The sequence below is a fragment of the Eptesicus fuscus genome, chromosome 20 (assembly GCF_027574615.1).
Source record: "Eptesicus fuscus isolate TK198812 chromosome 20, DD_ASM_mEF_20220401, whole genome shotgun sequence".
NCBI classification, from domain to species: domain Eukaryota; kingdom Metazoa; phylum Chordata; class Mammalia; order Chiroptera; family Vespertilionidae; genus Eptesicus; species Eptesicus fuscus.
Genome location: NC_072492.1, coordinates 18,038,730 through 18,060,348, shown reverse-complemented (window position 1 = coordinate 18,060,348; position 21,619 = coordinate 18,038,730). Strand labels below are relative to the sequence as shown.

The 21,619-nt window shown below is 39.2% G+C and overlaps 1 protein-coding gene across 1 annotated transcript in view; it reads left to right on the top strand.

The window, feature by feature from the left end:
* The window catches only part of EFCAB5 (EF-hand calcium binding domain 5), a 92,118-nt gene that overhangs the window by 31,840 nt on the left and 38,659 nt on the right, over positions 1–21,619 (top strand). The window contains exons 7-12 of the mRNA XM_054709376.1: positions 10,049–10,204; positions 15,328–15,427; positions 16,702–17,781; positions 19,170–19,247; positions 19,346–19,435; positions 20,886–21,100. Coding sequence (XP_054565351.1) covers positions 10,049–10,204; positions 15,328–15,427; positions 16,702–17,781; positions 19,170–19,247; positions 19,346–19,435; positions 20,886–21,100 — 1,719 coding nt within the window. The remainder of the gene's footprint in view (positions 1–10,048; positions 10,205–15,327; positions 15,428–16,701; positions 17,782–19,169; positions 19,248–19,345; positions 19,436–20,885; positions 21,101–21,619) is intronic.

The window sequence follows — 21,619 nt, the reverse complement described above, 5'->3', positions numbered from 1 at the left end:
ACCTGCAACCTCTCCAGTCTGGGAGCCCTCAGGGGAGCCCTCTCCAATCTGGGAGCACTGACACCTTAGGCCCACTCCCTGTGGTTCTCTGCTCTCTGCAGGGCCTGGCTGCTGCCCAGAGGCTCTCTGTGGCCCAGAGGCTCTCCACGGCCGGGGCAGAATACTTGCCTCATTGCCGCAGCAACAAAGCAAGCATTCTGCCAGGCTGCTCACGCTGCCTGCTCTCAGTAGCCCCCCCCCCCCCCCAGGACTGTGGGACTTTAGCGAGGCTGAGGGGACTGGGTGCCGCCATCTTGTGGCTATGGGTGCCACCATCTTTGTGATGGAATGATGGTTAATTTGCATATTACCCTTTTATTAGATAGGATTGTAATCCTATCTAATAAAAGGGTAATATGCAAATCAACCACATGGGGGAACTACCAGTCGGCAGGGGGCAGGGCCAGCAAGCAGGTGGCACCAGGCCAGCCAAGGTGCATGCCAGTGGACAGAGGGAGGGGACAGCGATGGGGGGGGGGGAGCAGCAATCAGCAGTGGAGGAGGGGCAATGGGAGGGGGCAGGGCCAGCAGCCGTCCCCTGATCAACCTGCAGAAGGAGGCCAGACTGTGGCTTAGGCCCACTCCCTGTGGGGAGTCATCAGTCAGATAGCCCCTGAGGGCTCCCGAACTGCAAGAGGGTGCAGGCTGGGCTGAGGGGACCCCCCCGCCCCCGCCAAGTGCACAATTTCTGTACACTGCGCTTCTAGTAGAATATATAAAAATACATTCAAAATATAAAGTAAATGAACAAAAAATTCACAATAATTGTGGAAATATTAAAACTGTTTTTGATAACAGCTCTATAATAATTAAAGCATAATATGCTAATTAGATCGGACAGCCAATCAACCTTCCAGACGACCATCCAGATGAAGCCGGGCTGCAAGGGCCGAACCCCTTGCACAAATTTCGTACTTTGGGCAAGGGGTTGAGATATAATTCACAAACTGGATTTATTCTCTATGGCTGCTAGAACAAATTACCATGAATTTGGTGCCTTAAAAAATCAGAAATTTATTCTCTCATAGTTCTGGGGATCCAAAAGCCCAAAATCTGATCACTGGGCAGGGCTGTACTCACTCTGGAGGGTATGTTGGAGAATTGCCTCTTCCTGCTTCTAGTGGCTGTTTGTATTCCTTGACTTGTGGCCACATCATTGATCTCTGCTTCTATGGTCACAATGCCTCTTTTGTTTGCAATCCCCCTCTTACAGGGGTACATATAATTGCATTTAGAGCCCAAACAAACACCTGAACTCAGTGATTCTCAACCAGTGTGCCACAGGGCAAGAGGCACACTGGTGTGCCACAAGAATTTTTAAAATATATAGTACCTGACTATTTTGTTAGGGACAAAATGACAATAGTCAAGCCTAAACCAGTTTGACTCAGTGGATAGAGCGTCGGCCTGCAAACTGAAAGGTCCCAGGTTTGATTCCGGTCAAGGGCATGTACCTTGGTTGTGGACACATCCCCAGTGGGGGGTGTGCAAGAGGCAGCTGATCGATGTTTCTCTCTCATCGATGTTTCTAACTCTCTATCCCTCTCTCTTCCTCTCTGTAAAAAATCAATAAAATATATTTTTAAAAATGACAATAGCCAACATAACAATAGCCATTGGTGTAAATGAATAAAAAAATACTTATTTTTTTGTCAGATTAGCAAAAAATGTATTTTTTGGTGTGCCTCAGAATTTTAGTAATTAGTTTATGTGTGAATGGGGTGAAAAAGGTTGAAAATCACTGCCTTAACTTAATCACAGCTACAATGACTCTATTCTCATATATAAGGTTATAGTTACAGGTTCTAGAGATTAAGACCTGATATCTTTGAGGGTCATTATTCAACCTCCTATACATACCTTACATTCACCCATGTAAAGTGTATAACCCAATGGTTTTTAGTATATTTACAGAGTTGTGTAACCATTAAAACAATCAATTTTAGAACATTTTCATCATCCCAAAAAGGAACCCCATACCTACTAGCAGTCATTCCCCATTTCTCTTCTAACCTCCAGACCTAGGCAACCAACTAATCTACTTTCTGTCTTTTATAGCTTTACCTATTCTAGAAATTTCATATAAATGAAATAATATGTAGCCTTTTGTTATTGGTTTCTTTCAACTTAATGTTGTCAAGTTTCATCCATTTCTTAGCATATATCAATATTTAATTTATTTTTATTGCTGAATAATATTCTTGTCTATGGACATATCACATTTTATTTATGCAGTCATCAGTTGATGGATTGTTTTTACTTTTTTGACTATTGTGAATAAAAACATTTATATGTAAGTTTTTTTGTGAATGAGGGTTCCAATTGCTCCACACCCCTGCCAACATTTATTATTCCCTTTTTGGCTTGCTTAAATTATAGCCATTCTTATGGGATAAAGTGGCAGCTCACTTGGTTTTGAAATGCATTTTCCTGATGGCTAACATTATATTGAGCATTTTTACATGTGTTTATTGGCCATTTATATATCTTAGAGAAATGTCTATCTAAATCCTTCGACCATTTTTAAATTGGATTATGTGTTTATTATTGAGTTATAAGAGTTCTTTAAATATTCTATATACAATCCATTGTCAAATATGTAATTTCTTAATGATGTCTTTTAGAGCACAAAAGTTTTAAATTTTGATGAAGTTCTATTTATCTAATTTTTTTTGTTTTCCTGCTTTTGTTTTGGGGTCATATCTAAGAAACCATTGCCTAATTCAAGGTAAAAAAAAATAGACATTTAAGTTTTATAGTTTTAACTGTTACATATATATCTATTTAAGTCTCCGGTCCACTTTGAATTTATTTTCATGTATGTCATGAAGTAATAAAACTTAAAATTATTTGATAAGTCAAAATGATAAAAATAAGAATATATAGAACCTGTATTATCAATAAGACATTATATGTATATATCAAACTTCAAACCCTACAGTAACCCTGTTCTATGTCCCAGTTTTCATGGAATATTTGTAAAAAATTTATTATAAATAGGTCTCCAAGAAAACCATATAAGTTCTAAAAACTAGAAATCTGACATGTTAGATTCTCTTGTTTGTAATGAAACTGGAAATAATAAACAAATTTAAAATTATATAAGCTCAACCATTTGGAAATTTAAAAAATACTCTCTTTTGCCTGGCTGGTGTAGCTCAGTTGGTTGAGTGGCTTCCCATGTGGTTACCCATTCAATTTCTGGTCAGGGCACATACCCAGGTTTCAGGTTCAATCCCCAGTAGGAGACATGCAGGAGGCATGGATGTTTCTCTCTCATCAATCTTTCTCTCTCTCTCTCTCTCTAAAAAAAATCAATAAAAACATATTTTCAAATACTCTCTTTAATAATTATTGGGTTAAAATCTTACAATTTTGTGGAATGCTACGAAATGTTTACTCAAATGAGAAATTATAGTCTTAAAACTTTTAAAAACGGAAGAGTGAGGGATTTTAAAGACTCAGATAAATATTAAAATAGAATAATCACATAATTACATATTCCCATACCCTCAAATTAATTCTTGCTAACACCTTGGCATATTTTCTAAGAAAAAGTTATTTAATTTTGTAAAAATTATCATGACCAAAAAATAAATTTAAACAACATATAAAAATACAAAGATAGAGATTTTTAAACTACCATAAATTTATTACCTAGAAATAACCATTGTCATCCTTAGGTGAACACCATTGTAAACAGCTTCGTATACTTGATCTCAATAGAGAGATGGTTATTTGGTATTGTATATGATAATACATTTTGCTATAAAACTAATTACTTAAAATCTTATTTATTGATTCTAACACAAAAAAAAGAGAAACTGAAGTAAAAACAAGGACATTGTTGAAATTGAACATATCTTTACAAAAGTTATTCTAAAATCATTTTAAGAAAAGACCATATGATGAAAATCAGAAAAAACTACAGTAATTATTTTTTAATCTCATACTTCAATTATAGAAATAAAAGTTGGCACCCTATTATAAAAGAGTAGAGGCCCAGTGCACGAAATTTGTGCATGGGTAGGGTCCCTAGGCCTGGCCAGCAATCAGGGCCAATTGGTGCCTTCCCGCTGCTGGCTGGAACCTACCTTTCCCAGCTACTGCTGGCTGCCGGGCTGGATCTTCCTTCGTTCCGCACCGCGCCCTGGTATTCAGCGCACATCATAGCAAGCAAACTTCCAGTCTCCCGAACTCCTGAAGGGATACTTTACATATTAGCCTTTTATATACAGTACTAGAGGCCTGGTGCACAAATTTTGTGTACTGGGGAGAGGGTGTCCCTCAGCCCAGCCTGCACCGTCTCCAATCTGGGACATCCCTCTCACAATCTGGGGCTGCTGGCTTCCAACCACTTGCCTGCCTGCCAGCCTTATCACCCCCTAACCACTCCCCTGCCAGCCTGATCGACACATAACTGCTCCCCTGCCAGACTGGTTGCCCCCAACTGCCCTTCCCTGCAGGCCTGGTTGCCCCCAACTGCCCTCCCCTGCAGGCCTGGTCCCCCCCCAACTGCCCTCCCCTGCCATCCCAGTCACCCCTAACTGCCCTCCCCTGCAGGCCATCTTGTGGCAGGCATTTTTGATCACATGGGGTGGCCATCTTGTGTGAGGGCGTGAGGGTCAATTTGCATATTACCTCTTTATTATATAGGATATGGTTGAAGGTATTGCCCAGATGGTGTATTTCTTGTATGTAAATAGGTGGTTAAGCATCCACTTATGAACTAAGAGGTCAGGGTTTGATCCCCAGTGGGGAGCATGCAGGAGATAGCCAATCAATGATTCTCTCTCATCATTGATGTTTCTATCTATCTCTCCTTCTCCCTTCCTCTGTGAAATCAATAAAAATATTTTTTTTAAAAGATAAAGGTACTTAATATTTTTTCATGCCTTCCTTTTTTCCTTGTGTTTCTAATTTTAATTATTTATTTTATAATTTTAATATTATCTAGATTTATACCATTCACTTTCTTTTCTGCAATTACAAGTATCATAATTGCTTAATCTTAGTCTAATATTTGATTGGATTTGAGGTTCGCTTTCTGTCCGTTTACAATGGTTTTGCTGTTCCTAAGTTATTTATTTTGATTCATTTCTAAATTGGCTGAATTTATTGTAAAATTACGTAGGTCACACGGATGCTATGTTTTCTGAGTTCTTTTATGTTGAAAATGTCTTCATATTGCCCCTAAAATTATACCTTGGATGAGTATACTATAATTGAGTCACATTTTCTTCTTACCCCAAAACAATATGTAGGAATTGTTTGTTTTCTGATATTGAATGTTGTAAAGTATGGTGTCAGTTTTACTTTTTTCTCCCTTCACTCATTTTAATTCAACAAGTATATACATATCATATATGAATACATATATGTATATTTCCATATATAGTTTGTGTATATATGTATACATGTATGTATATCCATACAATTAAAGGAGAAAATGGGTAAAGGTGATGCATACCTAATAATACTTGATACAAACTTATTAGCATTCTACATAATTCCTTTGTGGATATCTATCTATATAGTTTTGTTTTAATGGGTGGGTTGGGCTATTAGTTTTACTGATATTTCCCAACTTCTCTTCCTGAAATGAAAACAGCACATGTTCAGGTTCTTTCATTATAGAGAAGAGCTGTTACTTCAATTAGAAACCAAGAAAGTATTTCTTGTATATAAATATTTATTGAACATATTTGATTATCTAATCAATAAATTCTGAACCACCTTATATGATATGACATAGAAGTAATATTTGGGACAATTTTTTTAAGGGACAGTTGCTTTTAAAAAGATTTGTTTTAAGGTTATTTTGTCAGAACTCATTCAATGAAACGAAGAAAATGAAATAAATGGCAGGCTTAAAGTCAATATATTGTACACAGGTGCCACCCAGTGGAGAAACTATGCCATGCACTTGCCCGGCTGATAGTTTGCAGTAGTTTCTGATTCAGTAGGTCGGAGTAGGGCCCCCAAATTCACATTTCTAACAAGCTCTCAGAGCTCCTAACAAGCTCTCAGGTGACGTGGTCAAGGGATCCCACTTTAAGAGCCATTGATCTCATTGGATTTTTCCTTCTAAATATGAAAGTTAGCTGAAAAGACTTTTATTCTATAAAGAAAACTTTCTTGGTCGATTTTTTTTTACCTAGCTCAAAAGGAAATAAGAGCAATGGCTATAGAAAACTATTACATGAAATACCTAAGTTATGTAAACACAGCATCCTCTTCATGACCCAGTGAGAGAGCTACTATAATACCTATTTCACAAATGAAGAAACTGGGAAGTTCAGTGACTCACCCAAGGTTACTCAGCCAGTAAATATGGGAACTGAGATTTGAACCCAAACAGGCCCCAAATGTGAGTTCTTAACTATTACACTATTCTACTTCCCAAGGTAGTAGATGACCTTAACTGTGTTCATTGATCCATCAACAATAACAACAATTAGGTGGTTTAGTCAGCTAATTAAACGAAATATTTAGAAAAGCTATTTTGCTCTGCTTTAAATTTTCCTCTTTTGGAAGCCAGTTGAATAATGGTTTATGATTCATTAGCATGGATTCAAGCCTATGTATCTCTTATATAATACATTCTAAATTTTCCTGATGATATTTAATGAGGAAGTAAAATACCAACTATTCCCTTCATTTCAAAAATTGTCAGTGAAATATACCAACATAATGTTTCATTTAAACAAACTGTATTAGTTACTATTCTTTAATTGCATGAAACAGAAACCAACCTGAGCTAATTTAGCTGAAAATGAAATGTGCAGAATCCGAGGGCAAGAATATGATCTGGCTTCAAGAAGAGACTAGAACAGGGACTTGGAAAACTTTTCTCTCTGCTTTTTGATTTATCCATCTCTATGTACAGACTTCCTCAGTATTCTCAGTTCACATGGAGTAATCTGGCCATCCACAAATTCTTAAGCTTAATTTATAGATCCAAGCTCTCTCAGAGACCAACTGGCCATTCCCCACTCCAAATTCCAGAAACTGAATGGCTTTGTTTAGGTTAAGTATCCTTCCCTGGTCCAATCATGTATGGCTAAGGAAGTAGGATTATTTGGTACAAATTTGGCTACCAGTACAAATTTGGTGACTGCTGTGCTTGAGTAAGAGGAGGAAATCATTGACTGTGAATTGGGCTAAACTTTCAAGAGGAGTCCACTCAGAAACTCTTCCAGTGCTTAATCCATTTCTATCACAAGACATTATACTCAGGTGTAGATCAAGAATGTAATGTTCTTGACCCATCAAATTAGCAAAGATCTGGAAGGCAATACACACTAATGGTGAGGCTGAGGAGAAATAGTCACTCATATGTTAGTGGTGGGAGCACAAAAGGGTAGGGTAGGGTAGAGTACAAGCCTGACCAACATGAAAACCTACCAAAAATACAGAAGCATTTACCTTCTAAGTTAGCAATCCCACTTCTAGGAATCTATTCAACAGGCATTAAGAAAAATGACCCAGGTCAGAGGACCTGAACAGACACCTCTCCCAAGAAGACACACAAACAGCCAGAAGATATATAAAAAGACGTTCAACCTCACTAGCAATTAGGGAAATACAAATCAAAACTACAATGAGATACCACCTCATACCTGTTGGAATAGTTATTATCAACAAGACAAGTAATAACAAGTGTTGGAAAGGTTGTAGAGAAAAGGGAACTGCTGGTGGGAATGTAGACTGGTATAGCCACCATGGAAAAGTAGTCTGGCAATTTCTCAAAAATTAAGAATAGAGCTACCATTTGACCCAGCAATCCCTCTCCTGGGTATATACCTGAAAAACTCGAAAGCATGTACTCGAAAAGATATATGCACTCCTATGTTCATTGAAGCATTATTCATTGTGGCAAGACATGGAGACAACCAAGATGTCCTTCAACAGAGGATTAAATAAAGAAGATGTGGTACATATACACAATGGAATACTGCTCAGCCATAAGAAAAGACAAAATAGTGCCATTTGCAACAACATGGATTGACCTTGAGAATATTTTGTTAAGTGAAATAAGTGAGGCAGAAAAAGCTAAGAACCATATGATTTCATTCATATCCTATATAATAAAGAGATAATATTAAAATTGACCATCACTCCAACACACAAGATGGCCGCCCCCATGTGGTCAAAGATGGTCACCCCCATGTAAACACAAGATGGCCACCACAAAATGGTCTGCAGGGGAGGGCAGTTCGGAGGGACCAGGCCTGCAGGGGAGGGCAGTTGGGGGGTACCCAGGACTACAGGGGTGTGCAGTTGGGGGTGACCAGGTCTGCAGAGGAGGATAGTTGGGGGCAACCGGGCCAGCAGGGGAGGGCAGTTGGGAGTGACAAGGCCTGCAGGGGAGGGCAGTGAGTAATGACCAGGCCTGCAGGGGAGGGCAGTTGGGGGCGACCTGGCCTGTAGAGGAGGGCAGTTGGGGGCAACCAGGCCAGCAGAGGAGGGCAATTAGGGGTGACCAGGCTTGCAGGGGAGGACAGTTGGGGGCGATCGGGCCAGCAGGGGAGGGCAGTTGGGAGTGACCAGGCCTGCAAGAGAAGGCAGTTAGGAACGACCGGGCCAGCAGGGGAGGGCAGTTGGGAGTGACCAGGCCTGCAGGGGAGAGCATTTAGGAGGGACAAGGGTTGCAGGGGAGGGCAGTTGGGGGCAACCAGGCCAGCAGCGGAGGGTAGTTAGGGGCAATCAGGCCAGCAGGGGAGCAGTTAGGCATCTATCAGGCTGGCAGGGGAGTGGTTATGGGGTGATCAGGCTGGCAGGCAGGTGAGAGGTTGGGAGCCAGCAGTCCTGGATTGTGTGTAGGATCCCATATTGGAGAGGGTGCAGGCTGGGCTGAGGGACACACACACAATCCGCCCCCCCCCCCCAATGCATGAATTTCGCGCACTGGGCCTCTAGTGTGGAATATAAAAACTGAACCTCGTGGACACAAACAGCAGTGTAGTGGTTGCCAGAGGGAAGAGGATGTTGGTGGGGTGAAGGGGGCCTTATAGATGATGCAAGATGATCTGACTTTAGGTGGTGGGCACACGGTGTAATATACAGATCTTTTAACATAGAAATCCACATCCGAAACCTACAACATCCTATTAACCAATGACAACCCAGAAATTTAATAATAAAATAAATAACTATTATGAACAAAGAAAAATGGCTCAAGATCATAAGAGTTTGGAATAGTGGTGGCAGAAATATGGGTTCCTCAAGATGAAACAATGTGCCTACATTTAAGCTGGGTCTATATAATCTCAAAACAAGTCAACCATGGACTGGTTACCTGAACACCAAATATTGATCCTTCAACTTTTATATCTGCATCATTTTCCATCTTGCTAAGAATTTACAGCATTTAAACTGAACATGATAAAAAAAAAAGGGGGGGGCGGCATTTGTCCCTTGACTGGAAATTTATTTTCTTTTAAATGGCCTAGGATCATAGATGTTTCAGACTCTACACTTTCAAAAGAAACAGAAAATCACAGACAAAGAATACCTTATTGCAATATTTAAAAAAAAACAAAACATAAAACTAACAAACACCCCACCTACAATCCCTATCCCTTACACTCTAATAATTAAATGTAGTCAGTCTTGGAAAATAGACAGTCTTATGTGCCATACATCAAAAGAAAAGCTGCATTCAATTTTTAGAGCTAGTAATTTACAGGCAACATTCTATGACTGCTGCTATTTCAAACAGTAAGGTAAAAATTGTGTCCTGTATAGTGCTGATGTGATCTAAAGGGAAATTGCTTCCAAAATATCTAGTCCCACTGGTATTTGGTGTTGGGGACTGTATTGATCAGCTCCCTCTGCTGCACAGCCTGTAGACTAGCACTAATATAAAATCCTTTATCTAAATGACAAGCAAATGATATGGGGGAAATGGCAGCCATTAATTTCATGCACATCAACTGAATCCTCGGAAAAAAACAAGGAAAGAGCACAGTTTTAAATCAATCACTTTTCCTCTTTCTCTCTGCAGTACATCTCTTCTCACATCGCAGACTTGAAAAGTGAAATCTTTGAAGAACTTCTTAAGCACCTTTGCCACTGTGCAGATGAATTCCGGGAGGTCATAAAAACGGATATGCAGAGGCAGATGTTTGTTGAACTCTTCCTGCATTGTGACTGTGCGAAGGTAGGGTAAGACCCTTAAAGCCGTGTTTCTTAAACTATTTGTTGTAAAGGACCAGTTTTTAGTTTGCTGTTAATGGTAATGTTTTTCATTTCTAATCTGCTGTGGAATGATACTGAGTGAAAATGGATTACTAAGGGGGAAAAGGACATACAAAATGCAACTCATATTTTTATTGTCAGATTCAACTCTGATTTAGCATCTGTTACTTTCTCAAATTTGCTAGATGCTGTTTTCAATTTATGTATCTTTCTCACCACAGACTTGTACCAGCTTATAGAACACACCTTGCATGGCACAGCATTTCACAGCATATAACTTATCTCTAAATCTCTTTCCCATTCTTAAGAATGGGTTGCTTAATATTGTTTTTGCTTATTCACTTTTTCTGGTGGCTTCTTATCAAAAAGAGCTGCTAGGAATATGGATTCTACTACATCTTATTATACTGCTTCTTTGAAAGAAAAGTTTATATCAAAAAGTACTTCTAAGAATGGTACTTTGGAGGATATTGGTGTGCTACGATACCAAATGGATTTTTAAAATAGGTACAAATTTTACTGATATATATTTGTTTATGAACTTTGTTTGTATCCCTCTGTTCCAAAAAAGATTGCAAGAAAGGAACATATATTAAAAGTAGGATGAAAGAAGTGAAAAATAAGAGAGATGCTAGTAACTGAAGCTGGGAATGAAGCCCAAAATGCATATTATAATTGCCTAAATATTTGTTCTAGGTTGCCTACAAGTTTCAATCTAAGCTTCCTAGCAGTGACTGTGAAAAGGGAAACATGAGCAAACATCCTATTGGCATTTATAAGATAAATGCAAACTGATATTAAGAAGAAGTACAGAAAATTGGGGTTCAAACTCAGCAGTTCCTCCCACAAGTACTCACAAAGGGACCCTGTGTGTTGAAGTGCAAGTCCATTATGCCAGACGTATAATAAATGAAACAATGACTTTCTTAGAGAAATTTCTTATAACCATAAATGTAGGTAAATGATACCACACCTGACTGCAATTCAGAAAAAGCAAGTCATGAAGGAGCCAATATATTGCAGTTTAGGTTCTCAGATCACTGCTAATTTGGCTTAGGTCAGGAATATATTTTATAAAATCTGAAATGTCTATGTGTCCTGTTGAATATTGTTTCTTTTAACGAAGCTTATAATAAGTATTGGTGACTTGGAGGTCAAGATTTTACTCTCCAATAAATGCCTGGATACCAAGTATTCATTATTGGCCAATTTAATACCAATTCATGTGCTATAACAAACATAGCAGGGTCATATTTAGAGGAATTAAATTAGATTTGGTTGTGCCTTTTGCATTTCTTCTCAGTATTCAAATAGAAGTTATGTGCTGATCTTGTAGGTAAGACAGATGCAGTTTAGAATAAAGCAGTTTCTGAATATTTTTAACCAATAGCTGAGACAAGAGTTCAAAAGCCTGTACTTTCACTTGAAAATCCTGGGCTCCTGAAAAAAAAAAAAAATAAAGAGTCAGCCCTAACCGATTTGGCTTGGTGGATAGAGCGTCGGCCTTCGGACTGAAGGGTCATCAATCAGGCCATCAAGGGTTTGATTCCCTTGATGGCCTGATTGATGCCTAACTGCTCCCCTGCCAGCCTGATTGATGCCTAACTGCTTCCCTGCCAGCCTGACTGCCCCTAACTGCCCTCCCCTGCAGGCCTGGTCACCCCTAACTGCTCTCCCTGGCAGGCCCGGTTGCCCCCAACTGCCCTCCCTTGCAGGCCTGGTCCCTCCAGGTAGGATCGGCCCTAAAAGGGCATTCGGACATCCCTCTCACAATCTTGGTTGTGGGCATACCCCCAGTAGGGGGTGTGCTGGAGGTAGCTGATCAATGTTTCTCTCTCATTGATGTTTCTAGCTCTCTATCCCTCTCCCTTCCTCTCTGTAAAAAAATCAATAATATAGATATATATATATATTAAAAGAGTTATAGAGTAAGGAAGAATGCAAAATATGACATTAAAAGCACTTTTTCTATCACTGGGAAATTGTGAACAGCTGATGGAAGGAAGAGGTAGAAGAGGGGATGTGATTAGGGGTTAGAGGTTGTCTGGGTCCCTAAGTCAGAGTTAGTATCTGATCCCCCACCCTCGAGCCCCAATCAGGGTTGAAGGTAATATTATAGATACTCTTAGAAATTCTAAATAGGTTGAGGAGAAATTTAAGAACAGCAGGGCTTATGCTTTTTTCCCTGGGTTTACCTCAGAGACTGCAAGCTTCATAGAGAAGTCCTGAATCCAACATGACACTAAAGAGCTAAAGTGCTGCAGAAGGGTCTAGGTAGATGGGCCTGAGGTTAGTCCCACTCCTGTGGCTACAGGAAAGGTGATGAGTATTCCCAAATACCTATGTTAAGGAAAGTGGTTGTGCAGAGAAGATGGCAGTAAAAGTTCTGGGTGTAACTCCAAGAAGACATCCTGGCCGGTTAGAGCATTGTCCTGATATGCCAAGGTTGCAGGTTTGATCCCTGGTCAGGGCACATATAAGAATCAGCAAATGAATGCATAAATAAGTGGAACAACAAATTAATGTTTCTCTCCCCACTTCTACCACTTCCTTTCTCTCTCTAAAATCAATAAATAAAAAGTAAAAAGAAAAGATAATGCACATAGTATATAATTCATTAATTGCCTTTCTATTTATTTACCCTAGGGAAATGTTTATACATGTACACAGGAGATATGTATAAGGACATCCATTGTACACATTATTTTTGGTATCAAAATACTGGAAATAATTTAAATGCCCATCAAAAGAAGGGTTTTTTAAAATTACGATGTTTTTATATTATAGAGCTAGAGGCCCAGTGCACGAAATTTGTGCACGGGAGGGAGGGGTGTCCCTCAGCCCAGCCTGCACCCTCTCCAATCTGGGACCCCTCAAGGGATGTCCGAATGCCCTTTTAGGCCCGATCCAGGTAGGATCGGCCCTAAAAGGGCATTCGGACATCCCTCTCACAATCCAGGACTGCTGGTTCCCAACTGCTTGCCTGCTTGCCATCCTGATTGCCCCTAATTGCTTCTGCCTGCCAGCCTGATCACCCCCGAACCACTCCCCTGCCAGCCTGATTGATGCCTAACTGCTTCCCTGCCAGCCTGATTGCCCCTAACTGCCCTCCCCTGCAGGCCTGGTCACCCCTAACTGCTCTCCCTGGCAGGCCCGGTTGCCCCCAACTGCCCTCCCTTGCAGGCCTGGTCCCTCCCAACTGCCCTCCCCTGCTGGCTTGATCGCCCACAACTGCCCTCCCTTGCAGATCTGGTCCCTCCCAAACTGCCCTCCCCTGCTGGCTTGATTGCCCACAACTGCCCTCCCTTGCAGACCTGGTCCCTCTCAACTGCCCTCCCCTGCTGGCCATCTTGTCGTGGCCATCTTGTGTCCACATGGAAGCAGCCATCTTTGACCACATGAGGGCAGCCATCTTGTGTGTTGGAGTGATGGTCAATTTGCATATTATTCTTTTATTAGATAGGATAGAGGCCTGGTACATGGGTAGGGTCCAGATGGTTTGCTCTGAAGGGTGTCCCAGATCAGGGTGGGGGTTTCCTTGGGGCGTGGGGTGGCCTGGGCGAGGAGCCTGTGGTGGTTTGCAGGCCAGCCACGCCCTCCGGCGACCCAAGCAGAGGCCCTGGTATCTGGGGTTTTTTATCTTCTATAATTGAAACTTTGTAGCCTTGAGCGGAGCCAAGCCTCCTGCTCACTCCTTGGCTGCAGCCATTTTTGTTGGGATTTATTTATCTCCTATAATTGAAACTTTGTATTGGAGGCCAAGGCAGACCAGGGCTGCGGGAGCTTGGCTTCCTCCATTGCTGGGGGCAATTCAAACCTCCTGCTCTCTCCAGCTCCGTGGCTGCCGCCATTTTTGTTGGGATTTACTTATCTTCTATAATTGAAACTTTGTAGCCTTGAGTGTAGGCCTGGGCTGGCCAAGGCGGCAGGGAAGCTTGGCTTCCTCCATTGCCAGAGAAACCCAAGCCTCCTGCTTGCTGCAGCTCCGTGGCTGCAGCCATCTTGGTTGGGTTAATTTGCATACTCACTCCTGATTGGCTGGTGGGCGTGGCTTGTGGTATAGCAGAGATATGGTCAATTTGCATATTACTCTTTTATTAGATAGGATACCATACAGTTAAAAGAAATAAAACAATATTTCTTTATATACATGAATCAGATCTCAATGTTGTGTAAATAAGAGCAGTTTTAAGGATAATTGAAATGCTTATAAAAAGATTTTTTAAGTGGGGGAGCATTTGAGGTCTTGTTTCCTAGCATGTCATCAGTTTGGCTCAAATTAACTCTTTATAAAAAAAATTTTAAAATGTAAAAAAGGATACATATACTATGATATCAGTTATATATATATATATTGTTTATTTGGTTGGTTGGTTTGTTTTGTTTGTTAATCCTCCCCCAAGGACATTTTTTCTATTGGTTTTTAGAGAGAGTAAAAGGCAATGAGGGAGAAAGAGAGAGAGAGAGAGAGAGAGAGAGAGAGAGAAACACTGATGTGAGAGAAACACATCGATTTGTTGCCTCTCGCATATGCCCTGACCGGGGTCAGAGATCAAACCTGCAACCCTTTGGTCTGCAGGCCAATGCTTTAACCACTGAGCAATACCAGCCAAGGCTCAGTTATAGATTTTTAAAGAACAAAGAAAAATGTTAATAATCATCATTTCTGGGTGCTGAGAACACAAAGTGTTAGTTTTATCATTTTCTTATTTTTTCTGTAATTAACTTTTTCCCAAAATAAAAATGCCAAAAAAAAGAACAAGTAGGGAGCAGTTAATTGTCCTAAGTGTCATACTTAGATCAGATTAGATGAGAATTGAACATTGTACGTTAGATTAAACAATTACGTCAGTAACAAATATTTGTTTAGCATCTATTAACTGCAAAGCATTTTGACATGTCACAGAATGGGAAAATAGAGTATAAGCCTAAAGAGGCAAGGTATAGCTTTCCCAACTTTGACTGCAGATTTTATTTATATGACGATGGTGGTGATGGTATTGATGAACATTTCAATAAGCCATATTCTGTCTACATAAAAATCTCAAACCTCTTATAACACCTAATTACCAACTTTCTGCTTAGGTAGGGTTTTTGGATCGGCAGAGGACATTGGCCTTGCTGGAAACATTCTATGACCAAAGTCCAAAAATGCTTAGACGTTTATTCCGAAACCCAAGACAATGTAAGTGCCACTCAGAGGGAGTATGCTCAGACTGAAATTATTAAGTACACTAATATGATAATATAAGGCCATTCTATCCCTGTGGAATTTCTTCGCGTCTCTCTTAGATCATGATAGCTATATCTAGCTGTTCATTCCCCACAAAATTCACTCTTTATTACGACTAGATGTATTTTTCACTACAGTGCAGTACTAAAAGTTGTCAAGCTAGAACTCAATTTTAAATTTATTCAAATGAAGAAATGTTTTAGTAACAATCTGAGTGTTTCAGATCTTTAGTTGGTAATGGTAATTCCAGTTTTAATGTCCAACTTAGAATTCTAAGATTTTGAATAAAAATGTTTCCCTCTCTCAAGCATTTTTACTTGCACAGCTTTATTGTACTTAAACAGTGAAATTTTTATATTACCACCAAAACAAATAGGGCTAGTGGTTTTATTTTTATTTCTTAAAGAGAAAGTCATTGAATGAATGGGTTTTCCAAAGAATGTCAGTGTCTTATTTCTGTGTGATAATTTATTACCTGGATACTTAAAAATCTGTGGATGATGTACACAAAGTATTCCCTAAACCCATGGGAGTCACAATTTTATAACTTAAATACTAAATGTTTTAGAAGGGAGAGGCAATCTTTGGCCTGGTCCCACTTTTTGTAGTCCAGGTAACCAGTGTTGTTTTGGTGGTGGTATTCTTTTTTTAACAGCTGGATTCTGGTGAATGCTATTCAATCCTTCCCTAGAATTCTGAGCCAAATGTCCACATAAGTTGTTGAGGAAAAGAACTGAGGAAAGAAGAAAGAAAGGTAGAGAAGAAGGAAAGGAGAGGAAATGAATATAAGAAAAAATAGCCCACTGAAAAATTGTATGTATAGAGACATACTTTTATTTTGATATTGCAGATATTAAAAAGGTATTTGAGGTGGAAGACTTGTGTCCCCTTCCTCATTCCATGCTAACCTCATTGTGAAGGACTAAAAGTAGAGAATAGGTTGTATTTGTCTTGGCAATGTAAGCAACTCTCCAACTATTAATTTTCAAAACCACAACTTTTAGGAAGGGATACTTTCTAATTTACAGCAGTGAGCATCTTTTATGTTCAATTGGATACCTTTTTGGTTTTTATTGTGTTGCAGGGAAAGGTAACTGGTACTTATTTAAAGTAATAGGCCTATATTATAATCACTGTGCTCAATGCTTTTTTGCATTAATTTACTAGTTCTGATTCTGTAATATAAGAGCAATTGTTTAAGTAAATGCTTTGTTCTTTTGCATTAGGGCCACTCATTGAATTTGAAGAGATAGAGTTGCCTGAGTTCTGGGGAGACATGGATAATCAGAAACACATTTATGAAGACTTTGACAATGTGTTCTTAGAGATGACTACATCACTGTCTGAAAAAAATGCTAGAAAAAAACAAAATATGTTGTTTAAAAAACCAGAAGATCTACATAAACATGATAAACATAGAAAATCACCACCATTACCAAGCCTACCAGCACAGCAGAGAAGAACAATTGCAGGACAAGACCCAAACAAAATTTTAAGTGAAGATCTAAACTCAGACTCAACTGCAGAACAAGAACTGTACAGGGGATCAATAACAGCACAAGGACAGCAAAAAGGGGCAACAATGCGGCCAGGATCACGCAGAGGGTCACGCAGAATGTCAGTAATAGAAGAACCGCAAAAAGGTTCACCTGGAGGATCACGCAGAGGATCACGCAGAATGTCAGTAATAGAAGAACCACAAAAAGGGTCAAAAGAAGAATCAAGCAGAGAGCCAGTAACAGAACAAGGAGTACACAGAGAGTCAATTGCAGAAGAAGAATCACTCAGAGAGTCAGAAATAGAACAAGGAGTACACAGAGGGGCAATTGCAGAAGAAGGAACTCCTAGAGAGTCACGAAGAGGACCACGCAAAGGATCACGCAGAATGTCAGTAATAGAAGAACCAAATACATGGCCCACTGAAAGACAAGAATCACCCAGAGAGTCAGTAGCAGAACCAGGATCACAAAGAGGGTCAATTGAAGAAGACGAATATCTTAAAGAGTCAGTAACACGAAGAGGACCACGCAAAGGATCACGCAGAATGTCAGTAATAGAAGAACCAAATAAATGGCCCGCTGAAAGACAAGAATCACGCAGAGAGTCAATAGCAGAACAAGGATCACAAAGAGGGTCAATTGCAGAAGAAGCATCTTCCAGAGAGGTACTAACACCAAAAGGGTCACGCAGAGGATCACGCAGAATGTCATTACTAGAACCACATAAAGTGTCAACTGAAGAAGAATCACTCAGAGAGACAATTCCAGAAGAACAGGGCATAGCCTCAACTTCACAATCAAGGGAAGGTAATATCTCAAAAGAAAGTAAAAACATCTAGGGAGGTTACTTCCTTTGAGCACACTGAAATCCTTCCACAAGAAGAGAATACTCAGGAGCAAATATATGAAGGGAAACTATGATTTCTGAACTGCAATAGAAAGATTAGTATCAAGTAGAAAAGATAATCAGTTCTGTTTTGTAGTGTGGTTTTTATTTTTTAATATATTTTTATTTATTTCAGAGAGGAAGGGAGAGAGAGAAAAACATCAATGATGAGAGAGAATCATTGACCTGCTGCCTTCTGCATGCCCCACGCTGGGGATCAAGCCCAATGGGGATTGAGCCTGCAACCCAGGTATGTGCCCTGACTGGGATAGAACCATGACCACCTGGTTCATAGGTCAATGTTCAATCACTGAGCCACACTGGGCAGGCTGGTGGGCATCGCAGTATGGTAAATTCACATATTTCTCTTTTATAAGTGTAGATATATTTGTAGAAAAGTTTCAGAAACCCGTATTTAAGATAGAGGGTACCCTGCAGTTCAAATTTTATTCTGCAGAAGATTTTTTCCTCTGAAGTGCCAATTTATGACCTTTTCTTTAAAAAAATTCTAACCTTTTAAAGAGCCAATCTCAATACCACTGAAGATCTCAATTAGGCATATATATATTTTTAATTCTGCTCTTTAATTCTACATCCCAAAGAAAACTTATCAACTAATTTGAAATATTTTTTAGCATTATGTTTATTTCTCCATAAAACAGAGCTACTAATTTCTGGCTCTCCTTACATAGGGATATAGCATTAAAAAAGTAGTGAGGCTACTATTCAACCAGATGTTATGTTAGTGAGGTCTTAACTTTGGCTATGTGTAACAGTGTTCCAAAATGACAGTGTCTGAAAAACAAAACAAATACCAGTGTCTAAATAAGAAAGGGGTGTCTTCTTTTTCTCATATAAAAGTAAAAAGTTCTATGACAGCTCAGTCCCATGAAATCAGCAGTGGCTCAGCTCCTTCTATCTGGTATCTCCTCCAACCACATGGACCAAGATGGTTCACTGCCATGTCTACATTCTGACCAGCAGGTGAGAAGAAAGAAATGGATAAGCATCACATCATTTCCCTGCACATATCATTGGTCAGTATATAGGAATATAGTCAGGGAGGCTAGGAAAGTAGACCTCATTTTGCGTGGCCAAATTGGGGTACAACAAATAGCTTTTGTCAAAGAGCTCCTCTCAACAACTAGAATTATTAAGTTATATCATTGTGGTTGATTATGACACAGCATATATGGGAAAGTACCTGAAAGAAAGTTTTTGGTGGTCTATATGCAAGGCATTTCTCTTATTCATTAACTTAAGAATATGTAATGTCTAACTCATAGGCATTTTCTTTTATACCTTTTAGAAACTGCAAAGAAGAAAGTTAATAAAGATAAAGCCTGTGAACCCAAGTCCCAAAAAATAGAAGGAAAGTCATGGTCAGGTAACTCACTCAATCCTCCTTTCATTTAAACTGTAGAACAAAAACATTGTGACAGTGAAGTTAAATTGCCTGTGTTATGTGGAATGTGTATTTTATAGGTGAAATTTTGACTTGTGACTTGAAGAAGTATGTAAAATGCGAAGATGATGAACAGGCAAAATTAATCTATGATAACTCCAGATTCACAGGTACACATTAACAACAAAATTAGAAAGAATAGATCCCAGTCTGATTGATGAATTTAACTTATTGTGGTACCCCATGATAAAGACTGGACTTAGATAAGACACAACACCAGAGTGAACCTTGTATTATTTTGTCCCTGAGCTGATGGATCTGAACATTTATAAGATGGCCCGGCCGGTGTGGCTCAGTGGTCGAGTGTTGACCTATGAACCAGGAGGTCACAGTTCGTTCCTGATCAGGGCATATGCCTGGGTTACGGGGTTGATCATCAGTGTGGGGCATATAGGATCAATGATTCTCTCTCATCATTGATGGTTCTATCTCTCCTTCTTCCTTCTTTTCTAAAACCAATAAAAATATATTTTTTAAAAATAAAGATTTATAAGATGAATGTTTTAGTGGTAGTATGCATGTGCTATTGATGAATGTTCTTTTGCTTAAAAACATATGCATTATTATACAGTTTTTTAGATAATTAAATGGCCCAACAGCTGCTTTTAAGCTATGATCCAGGTATACAAAAGGAATGATATTAGATATTACTACTCAATAGAAATAATTTCAGCTATTCCTCTCCCTGGTAGTTTCACATCCAAACATGTGAAACAGGTGAGAATATAGATTGTTTTTGAAGACTTATAAAGAAAGATCTACTCAACAGAGAGAACAAAAAGTAGCTTTTATTTAACAGTGAGTGTTCCAACAAGTACTCATATTTTACTACAATGCTATTTTATCATTTTTACCTTTAATTAGATCAGCATTATTTTCTTTCTTTTTTTATCTTTATTGTTGACAGCATTACAGATGTCCCCCTTACTCCCCACCACCCAGTTCCTACCCTACCCTAGACCTTCACCAACCTATTGTCTGTATTCATGAAAACAACAACTATGGGAACTTAAGACAGCCACTAGAAACTGAAAGATTATTTTATTCCTATCTGCAATTTAAAAAATGTTAAGTCTTGGTCAAGTAATAAATTTCTTACCCTCAAAATATTTTGGTGAAAATGTATGGCATCAGTCAAGATGCCATAGAGTCTCAAGATGTCCATGAGAGTATTTCTAAGCCTATAGCCTACCAGTTCAGGAATCAAGAGTATAAAAAGAGGGGTCCTTCCCCCAATTGCTTCCCCAAAAGTTCTGGGTTTAAATTCTCATTGGTTTATAGTGTATTACATTGCTGTTATATATAGATCATTGGCCAGATCTATGCTACATGGCAATCTTTGGGGCATGGATGGGGGAGGTTAAGTACTACTTGACTTACCTAAACAGATAATGGGTAAGGGATGTTTTGTCAAATAAAAAAGAAATGGTGCTGAACTCATGAAGGGGGCATGAATTTCTGACAGGAAAATAGTAGCAAATGTCCATTATAATAAATACTCATGTATTTTTTAATCTTTGAGAAAATTGTCCATTTTACTGTATGTTTCCTGCTTTATAGACCTACATTCAATTATCAGGAATATTCAGTTTTACAAAGAAGTGAAAGGAAGGAGTGCCTTCAATGGAGTTTCTCTTAATCTGCTCCAGTTTGTGCAACTCATGGAGACATTTGTTGGTGAAGATGTCCCTTTGAGTACCAGTGAAACCCTCACCTCCTTTTTCAAGTGGGGCTATGCTGAAACAAAAGAAGAGAAAATAAGTGACTTGGAAGAGGTGAGTAATATTGTTTATCAATGAAACAAGTGAGGTCACTATGATTAAATTTGTCAACCTCAGTAGTTCCTAGTGTGGCTCTTCTTTAAAAATTTACAACTAGCCGAAACCGGTTTGGCTCAGTGGATAGAGTGTCGGCCTGCGGACTGAAGGGTCCCAGGTTTGATTCCGGTCAAGGGCATGTACATTGGTTGCGGGCACATCCCCGGTAGGGGAGTGTGCAGGAGGCAGCTGGTCGATGTTTCTCTCTCATCGATGTTTCTAGCTTTCTATCCCTCTCCCTTCCTCTCTGTAATAAATCAATAAAATATATTTTAAAAAATTTACAACTAAACTTATCACTATTTCAACAAGTATGGCCATTGAATATTTTATTTTATTGTCAAATAAAATGAGTACACACTCCAGAGAACTCATTCCCTAATAATATCATGATTAATGATGGCAGGAGATGGTTTATTGGACAGTTTTGTTTTTCTTTCACTGAAGCTTGAATAGCAGACTCTATGGAGCAAATAT